At 37.0% G+C, this 10358-nt stretch overlaps 1 protein-coding gene across 1 annotated transcript in view; it reads left to right on the forward strand.

Moving 5' to 3' along the window:
- The window catches only part of PLAA (phospholipase A2 activating protein), a 41301-nt gene extending 31204 nt beyond the window's left edge, over positions 1–10097 (forward strand). The window contains exons 11-14 of the mRNA XM_050761716.1: positions 1560–1628; positions 5009–5110; positions 7790–7954; positions 9361–10097. Of these exons, the coding sequence (XP_050617673.1) occupies positions 1560–1628; positions 5009–5110; positions 7790–7954; positions 9361–9926 (902 nt within the window). The 3' untranslated portion in view covers positions 9927–10097. The remainder of the gene's footprint in view (positions 1–1559; positions 1629–5008; positions 5111–7789; positions 7955–9360) is intronic.
- Positions 10098–10358: the final 261 nt, after the last annotated feature.

The raw sequence follows: 10358 nt of genomic DNA on the forward strand, positions 1-10358 counted from the left end.
GTGGCACTGGGGCCAAAAGATTTCCCTGTCTGGCTACAACTTAAAGTCCATCTTAATTCTTCTTTCTTCCCCATATTAATTTATGCTGTCCTTAAACTGCTAATGTTTATTAGAATGATCTGGGAAGCTTGTTTAAATTACTTATCCCAGGGTTCTACGGCCAAGAGATTCTGATTCAATAGATTAGTGAGGAGGTTAAAACTAAAACTATTCATGATCTGATCTCTCACCAAAGGATTCTAATTAAATAAATGATCTTGGTGGTAGTTTGATCTTAGATTTTTTTTTTTTTTCCAAGTCAAGAGTTTTGCTCTTGTTGCCCGGGCTGGAGGGCAATGGTGCGATCTCAGCTCACCACAACCTCTGCCTCGCATCTTTAAGCAATTCTCCTGCCTCAGACTCCCGAATAGCCAGAATTACAGGCATGCGCCACCGTGTCTGGCTAATTTTGTACTTTTAGTAGAGACGGGGTTTCTCCATGTTGGGCAGGCTGGTCTCGAACTCCTGACCTCGGGTGATCTGCCCACCTCAACCTCCCAAAGTGCTGGGTTTACAGGCGTGAGCCACCATGCCCAGCGATCTTAAAGTTCCTCAAGTGTTTCTAAAGTGGAGCCAGTTTGGAATACCCCTGGGTTATGGGTGGACTCTGGGAATCTGTGTATTGAAACTGTGATTCATTCAGGTGGTCAGAAAACCATATTTAGAAAAGTGTGAGACTGTACTTTACCTCTTAAGAGCTTAATGCCTTGGGCAAGTTATTCAGCCTTCTGCTTCTAAAATATTGTGAATTATAATGGTATCTATAGAATAGTATAATGAATATATGCATAGAAGATGATTAGCTGGCATATGGTTAAATTTCAACAAACCTATTTATTCTGTGTTTCTCATTATTTTAATTAATCTTACTCTCTTTCTGGTTTTGCTTTTTAAATTTTGTTTGGCTTTTCTGTATATGTTGCACCAATTATAACAACTCCTGGAGTGTAAATTGAGAGAGGCTAGAACAGTAGCTCATTTTTCTTCTTCCCATAAAGGCTGATCCAATATTCTGAGTATCTCCAAATCCTGCTGATTCTCTCTCTATACTTACTTTTTATGTTTCCTTCTTTTTATTTTCAATAGGACAGCCACAAGTATTATCTATAATAAAATGTGACTGGGCTGTTGTCATAGTATCTCTAACCTACCTGAGTCTTTTCCAATTGTCTTATGTGCTAGTTAGTCCCACCCCTTTACTTCAATAGAATAGCATTCACATTTCTTTCTGGAAACTTTTATTTCTCTCCAATCCACTTACATTTTTGTAATTTACTAAACTTCTACAATTATAATATATAAGGCATGTAATGTTTAATTTGTAGCTAACATTTGTTGGGCACTTATGACATGCCCAGGCACTGTTCTCAGCATTTTTCTGTATTAAATTTATGGCATATTTATTATGTATAGTATGACACCATTGTGAATTCTGCTTAATAATGGAAATAAGCAAAGAAGAGTTTGAACTTTATAATTTGCAGTCACCTTTGCTTACTAGGAGTACTATTGTATTGTAGGTGCTGGTCGTTATGTACCAGGTTCTACAAGTATGGGAACTACCATGGCCGGAGTTGATCCATTTACAGGTACATACTTTTTGTTTCTTTTTCCTTTTTTTAGATTTTAAAAATTCACTGGAACTTTTATTTAATGAAAAGAGTAAGAAAATTTGTGTCATTTTCTTGGTTGAGAACTTTTTGTGTAGTAAATCAAGACCAAACTTGTCTGGCTTTTCGAGTTTTCTCAGAATTGTCTCATTACTACGTATTAGAATCATCTGGGGAGCTTTCCAAACGTACTTCAGCCTTATCCCCAGAGATGCTTACTTGGTCTAATTCTGCTGTGAGTTAGGGACTTGGCAAAGGGTAGTTTTATAATCTTCCAGTGTGATTCTAATATGCATCTAGGAACGGAAACTACTGTTTTACTGTAGTAAGTCTGCTTTCCTCGCTACTATTACAAAGTCTATGTTTATTCTCATCTCTTCATTCTTACTTAATGTGTTGAGAATGTTATTCACTGGATTATACATTGGTCTCTTTAAGAAGACTCAGGAAAGAATTTGCTTCTGTGATTTAGGCCTGGAATAGCTATCATTCTTCTGAGCAACTAATTGTTTTTTAATCCTTAGTTATCTAGTCTACAGTCTGACATACCTAACTTGTTCATTGAATATGTGCTGGTATGTTTTCCTCTGTATTGGCTGCCAGTAAAACACAGAGCTAAATTTGTGGTTCATCTCTTTCAAGTTTGACAGATATCTTGGCATTTTTTTTTCTACTTAATTTTTATATTCTTCGTAATTTATATGAGAGAAATTGAGTAACATATGTGTTATTCAGCATTAAAATAAACACCCATAAACCTACCACTCAATAACTAACCTAGCCCATGTTTTTATTTTTTATTACTTTTGAGATGGGATCTTGTTTTGTTGCCTGGCCTGGGCTCAAACTCGTGGGCTCACATGATCCTCGCACCGGAGCCTCCTGAGTAGTTGGGTTTACATGCTCATGCTACCATGTCCATCACTTGGCATGTGATTTTGTAAGCTATTTTTTAATTGCATAAGTAACATTGGTTAGCAATACTGACGTATAACATAGTAACTCTAATTAAGATTATGGATTCTGGAGTGAGAATCTAAATTCAAATCTCAGCTCTACTACTTTTTATCTGCTTGACCTTGAACAATTTATTTGATGTGTCTGTGCTTTTGTTTTTCTCATTTGCAAAGTTGAGGTAATATCTACTTACTAGAATTAAGAGCTTAAAATTATAAAATTTATGTAAATAACTTTTTACCAAATTAATGCTTAGTAATTGTTAGCTGTACTTGTTAACAAAAGTTAACAGTGCTCCCTCCCATTTTCCAGAAGTTAGTTTTTAACAGTATGGTGTGTATATTGGAACTTTATATACCTTAGTACAAGCTAATGTCACCTCTTGCCTAGAATAATGAAATAACTTCCAAATTGGTCTCTCCATGATCCATACTGCAGACAGTGATCATTTTATTGTTTACTCTTATGTTTCTGCACCTCCCTTGATTAAAAAACTCTTCAGTGGCTTCCCAGTGAATATTTTTCTTTTGCCTTGCCTCACATTCCTCTCTGCCTTTCCTCTGTCCCGCCATACTGACCGGTGTCAGTTTCTTAGCATGTAATACTGTTTTCTACCTCCAGAGCTTTGAACTCACTGTTTTCTTTTGACATACTTATGTATTGCCCTTTGCCTTGTCATTTAGACCACAAATTATTGGCTGTTTTTCTGCCTTTTCTTTTTTACTTAATTGTATAATACAGTATTAGATAAGCTCAGTGAAACTTTTCTGAACACCCACATATGCCCTTTGCTAGATCACCTACTCTTATCTTTCATTGCATCCTGAACTTTTCCATCAGGGAACTTTTCATTATACATATTTGGATGATATTTGATTAATATTTGCATTCTTAACACAACTACTAGACTATAATGACCAAGAATGCAGGCAGCGTGTGTATAGCTCATTTTTATGTCAAGAAAAATTTATTCTTTATAAACAGAATTAATTTTATACACCAGTCTCACTGTTTCATCTTTACCTTCATCCCTTTCTATTCCTGATATACTCAGAATATTAAAATAAATCTTTTATTCATATTTTTGCACAATACCTTAAATGTACGTTAGAACAAAATAGGGTTTACGTTGATTCAGATTTGAAATTTGAGATGTAAATTAGATTTAAATTATACTTAATTGAAGTCACTTTATTCATTGAATATTGATGAATTTTCATCATGTGCCAGTTCATGATCAGATACTGAGTTTCTGTTAATATAATAGAGACTTAAGATGTGAAAAAAAGTGTAAAAGACTAGGACTTGGATGGGCCTGGTGGTTCATGCCTGAAAAAAAAAAAAAAATCAGTCATGCCTCCATGATGGAGCTTTCATAAAAATCCCAAAGGTGGCTGGGCATGGTGGCTCACGCCTGTAATCTCAGCACTTTGGGAGGCCGAGGCAGGTGGATGACGAGGTCAGGAGTTCAAGACCAGCCTGGCCAATATGGTGAAACCCTGTCTCTACTAAAAATACAAAAATTAGCCAGGCGTGGTGGTACATGCCTGTAATCCCAGCTATTCTGGAGGCTAAGGCAGGAGAATTGCTTGAACCCAGGAGGCGGAGGTTGCAGTGAGCCGATATTACGCCACTGTACTCCAGCCTGGGCAACAGAGCGACACTCTGTCTCAAAAAAAAAAAAAAGGCTAGGACTCCTCAACAAACCACCATGGCACACATTTACCTATGTAACAAACTTGCACGTCCTGCACATGTACCCTGAAACTTAATAAAATAATTAAAAAAAAAAAAGACTAGGACTCCTGTCCTTCAGGGATTTATAACTTGGGAATTTATAAAGATGATGCAGAAAAAGATTAGAGCAAACGATAATGCCTACTACATCATTTGGAATAAGCAATAAAAGACATAAGGGAGAGATCAGCATGCCTTAGAAAAGATGAGAATGGAAAGTTTCATATAATTATATGGTATTCTTTGACATTTTTTAAAATGTATAATTTAGATTGAATCTTAGGCCAGGCTTGGTGGCTCACACCTGTAATCCAAGCACTTTGGGAGGCTGAGGTGGGAGCATCGCTTGAGCCCAGAAGGTCGAGGCTGTAGTAAGCTGTAATTGCACCACTGCACCGTATCTCAGAAAGAAAAAAAAGAAGTAGAAAGTATGAGATGATCTTGTTCTACATTTAAGCTTCCATTCCCCAAACCAAAAAATATTATATCAATAAATATAAAGTAACCAAAATATTGTGGATATTTTTCCCCTTGAGGTTCCTTGTTTAGTGCATGCACTAAATAGTTGCATATCTCAATAATTGTCAAAACTAAGTCATATGGTTAGTAAAATCTCATTTTTGATCACTACTTACAGTTATCATCATCTTCTATTCTTTAAATAGGGAATAGTGCCTACCGATCAGCTGCATCTAAAACAATGAATATTTATTTCCCTAAAAAAGAGGCTGTCACATTTGACCAAGCAAACCCTACACAAATATTAGGTAAGTCTCTTTAATTAATTTTTTCACATATTCACAGACTGTTTGAGATGTCATCAAGGTTGTTTCTCTTCCCAACATGTGTCAGGAATTGGGTACTTAATATGAATAGAGATTTCTATTGCGGTATTAAACAACTATGTCCACCACAAATATACAGTTTGGTAAAGGATCCATAATACTTTCTAAGAAGCCTTACACAAATGTAAAGTAAGTAATTTATGATGACTTTAATAAAAAAAAATTAAAGGTAGAAAATGTAAATTCTACCCACCCAGGTTCTTAATGTTTTTTTAAAAAAATTAATGAACATCAATGAGTCAAGCATTTGAAAAATAAAGATCTTATCTTTAAAAAATTAGTGGACCTCAGAAATAATACAAGTTCATTTTCTTTTTTTTTTTTTTTTTTTTTTTTTTTTTTTTTTTTTGAGACGGAGTCTCGCTCTGTTGCCCAGGCTGGAGTGCAGTGGCCGGATCTCAGCTCACTGCAAGCTCCGCCGCCCGGGTTTACGCCACTCTCCTGCCTCAGCCTTCCGAGTAGCTGGGACTACATTAGCTGGGACTACAGGCGCCCGCCACCTCGCCCGGCTGGTTTTTTTTTGTAGTTTTTAGTAGAGACGGGGTTTCACCGTGTTAGCCAGGATGGTCTTGATTTCCTGACCTCGTGATCCGCCCTTCTCGGCCTCCCAAAGTGCTGGGATTACAGGCTTGAGCCACCGCACCCGGCCACAAGTTCATTTTCAATTGCCCATTAGAAATGAATCTGCTGGCCTGGTGCAGTGGCTCATGCCTGTAATCCCAGCATTTTGGGAGGCCAAGGTGGGCGAACTGCCTGAGGTCAGGAATTCAAGACTAGCCTGGCTAACATGGTGAAACCCTATCTCTACTAAAAATACAAAAATTAGCTGGACATGGAGGTGGGCGCCTGTAATCACAGCTACTCTGGCACGAGAATCACTTGAACCTGGGAGGTGGCGCAGTTGCAGTGAGCCCGAGATCGTGTCACTGCACTCCAGCCTGGGCAACAGAGCAAGACTCCGTCTCAAGAAAAAAAAAAAAGAAATGAATCTGCTTTAGCCACTTTGATTGCTTTTTCTGTTTGTGTTCCTCAAAACAAAATAAGTGTTTTGTTGTTGTTGTTGTTGTTTTGGACTAAGGGTACTGTTAGCTTGTTCGCCACAAAGATTATGATGAGAATTAATTGGGATAACATAACATAACATACTTACCAGAGTATAAGGCAGGGTCAGTATTGTAAAAATTTATAAAAATCACTCATTAATGTTTTCTTAATTGCTTTATTTTGAATAATGTAGTATATGCACACTTTTAGATGTTTTTTAAAAACTCGTGAAAATCTAACAGGTATCTTGATATTTGCATTCCTTAATAAACTTGATTTTTGTTTATTAGAATTAAAGTTGTTAATACCTGAGATTAGTGAAACAGGCCCTAGTTTCCATTTATAATTGATTTCAACGGTGTAAATTTGGATAATTTACCTTTATTATCGGAATGTGGACTTTTTTATTCTTGAGATAAAGATTTTTAAAGAAACACAGTAACTCAAAAGTCATAAAAAGGATGCTGATACTAAAGATACATGTGAAGGATTTGAAGGAAATTGTTTCATGAAATGTGAACATGAGAAGAAAGGGCAGTATGTCCATTAAATAAATTTTTAAAATAATGTGATGTCAGATATGCGTATGGAACTAAGTCATAAATTAAATGTTATCAGTAGGCATTTAACTCTTTGACTATTTCATTGACAACTGTAGAAGTTGACATAAATTGGCTAAAAAGTTGTTATAAATTTTCTCATGGAGAAACTAGGTTATTGACTTATACTTGAATATATATTACACATATTTCTTTGAAAGTCATTCAAAATGGAGGCTGGACGTGGTGGCTCATGCCTGTAATCCCAGCAGTTTGGGAGTTCAGGGCAGGCGGGTCGCTTGAGGTCAGGAGTTAGTCACCATGGTGGTCAGCCTGGCCAACATAGTGAAACCCCATCTCTACTAAGAATGCAAAAATTAACTGGTGTGGTGGTTCATGCTGGTAGTCCCAGCTACTTGGGAGGCGGGAGTAGGAGGATCGCTTGAATCCTGATGGCAGAGGTTGCAGTGAGCCAAGATCAAGCCACTGCACTCCAGCCTGGGCAACAGAGTGAGATTCTGTCTCAAAAAAACAACAACAGAAAAAACTGGGTGTGATGGCTCACGCCTGTAATCTCAGCACTTCGGGAGTCTGAGGAGGGTGGATCATGAGGTCAGGAGATCGAGACCATCCTGGCTAACACAGTGAAACCCTGTCTCCACTAAAAACACAAAAAATTAGCTGGGCGTGGTGGCAGGCGCCTGTAATCCCAGCTACTTGGGAAACTGAGGCAGGAGAATTGCTTGAACCCGGGAGGTGGAGCTTGCAGTGAGCCGAGATCACACCACTGCACTCCAGCCTGGGTGACTGAGCAACACTCCGTCTCAAAGAAAAAAAAAAGACAAAGCTCACAAGCCTTATCCTTACTTTATGGTTTTTGATGATTGTGATAATTGCTGAGAAACATCTTAAATCCCCATGGTGTACACTAGAGTACTTTTATTGAAAGTCTTGACATTTATATATTATCTGGCCAATTACAGTTAGGGAATTTTGAAAGTTTGGTTTTGGGTTTTAGGTAAACTGAAGGAACTTAATGGAACTGCACCTGAAGAGAAGAAGTTAACTGAGGATGACTTGATACTACTTGAGAAGATACTGTCTCTAATATGTAACAGTTCTTCAGAAAAACCCACAGTCCAGCAACTTCAGATTTTGTGGAAAGCTATTAACTGGCCTGAAGGTAAATAAACGCTCTTCAAAAATATAACCAGAAAGCAAGAAATTTTATCTTCATTTCTATCAATATTACTGGTATTTGTAGATTAAATAAAAGTTAACTTGGGTAGTTCTAGTTCACTATGGAAAATCTTCACGAAAAGGGTTCACTACACTACTGGAATTGATAATCTTGTTTTCATTACATGCCTTATGAGAATCTGAAGGTAATATAATGATCCCCATATATGCACCAGTTTGTTTACTGTTTGAGAGCATTTGTGGATTCCCTGCCAGGCATCCAAGATACTCTTAGTGACCTGTTAACCCTAGGCTATAAACATGCACTATAAGTTTGGTGTGTTTTTTTCCCAATTATGTCAGTTAAATCTTTTTTGATTCCCAAAGAGTCCTTGCCCGTTTTTTGTTTTTGTTTTTTTTTCATGCCATTGATTTATTGCAGAAAAAGCCTTTTTTTCTTTTTTTCAATAAAATGTCCCATATTATGGATTTTGCTGATGTGTTCCTCCATCTCTGTATTTATTGCTAGTGGCAAAATTAGATTCTGGTTCAGTAGGAGTTTTTTTTAGGTAAAATTCTTTATAAATGATGATGCATACTACTTTTATATTATGGAGCACATAATGTTGGATTTTCTCACCTTTGGTGATGCTAAGATTACTTTGTGCATTCATTCAGATGGCATCTACCCAAGTCCTTGATTATAAAGCTCCCACCAACCTATAAGCATCCTATCACTTGTTAACTGGAATTCTTAAGAACTTTCTGGCTGGGCTCGGTGGCCCACGCCTGTAATCCCAGCACTTTGGGAGGCCAAGGTGGGTGGATTACCTGAGGTCAGGAGTTTGAGAGCAACCTGACCAATATGATGAAACCTCGTCTCTACTAAAAATACAAAAATTAGCCAGATGTGGCGACATGCACCTGTAATCCCAGCTACTTGGGAGGCTGAGACAGGAGAATTGCTTGAACCCGGGAGGTTGAGGTTGCAGCAAGCCAAGATCACGCCATTGCAATCCAGCCTGGGCAACAAGAGTGAAACTCTGTCTCAAAAAAAAAAGAATTTCCCGTTTAATTGTTCGGTCTTCAGAAGTTTTAAAAGCAAGGTCTGTGCCCTGTTCTTTCCATTCATTTTTGAATACTCACAGTGTGTAGGCTATTTGATAACCTGAGAGAGTTACCTTATTTTAAAGTGAATATGATCTTATAATAATTAATCTAGTTTATATAAAATTATGGAAAATTAACAAAAGTTTCAGAAATATGTGCATTTTTTAAAAGCTGACACATGATTTTTCACATTTTCTAAAATGGTTAATTTTGTAGTGGGAACATAAAATCCTTAAAAGTTGATAGTCAAAAGAAATTTTCTTTATTTTCATAAGCATTAATGACTTTTTTTTTTAATAGATATTGTCTTTCCTGCACTTGACATTCTTCGGTTGTCAATTAAACACCCCAGTGTGAATGAGAACTTCTGCAATGAAAAGGAAGGGACTCAGTTCAGCAGTCATCTTATCAATCTTCTGAACCCTAAAGGAAAGCCAGCAAACCAGCTGCTTGCTCTCAGGACTTTTTGCAATTGTTTTATTGGCCAGGCAGGACAAAAACTCATGATGTCCCAGAGGGAATCACTGATGTCCCATGCAATAGAACTGAAATCAGGGAGCAATAAGAACATTCACATTGCTCTGGCTACATTGGCCCTGAACTATTCTGTTTGTTTTCATAAAGACCATAACATTGAAGGGAAAGCTCAATGTTTGTCACTAATAAGCACAATCTTGGAAGTAGTACAAGACTTAGAAGCCACTTTTAGACTTCTTGTGGCTCTTGGAACACTTATCAGTGATGATTCAAATGCTGTACAATTAGCCAAGTCTTTAGGTGTTGATTCTCAAATAAAAAAGTATTCCTCAGTATCAGAACCAGCTAAAGTAAGTGAATGCTGTAGATTTATCCTAAATTTGCTGTAGCAGTGGGGAAGGGGGACGGATATTTTTAATTGATTAGTGTTTTTTTCCTCACATTTGACATGACTGATAACAGATGATTAAAAAAGAAAATACTGTGGATTAAGTAAAATTTTACATCTTGTAAAGTGGTGGGGAGGGGAAACAAAGAAATAAAATTTTTGCACTGCTGAACTGTGAGATTTTCCTGTGTAATTTGGGTAGGTTTTCAAGAGTATGAAAACAAATTTAAAAAGAGCTATAATCAGCAACAACACAATGACAATGACATCTTCCCCTTACCTTAGCCACTAAGGAGAAGATAAGGGCTGTTACTCATATAATTTGCTTTTATTATGTACACCAAACTGTTAATTGTTGTCAATTATCTTTTATTTAACTTCTCCATCTTCATTGCTAGGTTTTTCAAACAGCACTGATACATTTAAAGGTCTT

The sequence above is a fragment of the Macaca thibetana genome, chromosome 15 (assembly GCF_024542745.1).
Source record: "Macaca thibetana thibetana isolate TM-01 chromosome 15, ASM2454274v1, whole genome shotgun sequence".
Taxonomy (NCBI): Eukaryota; Metazoa; Chordata; class Mammalia; order Primates; family Cercopithecidae; genus Macaca; species Macaca thibetana.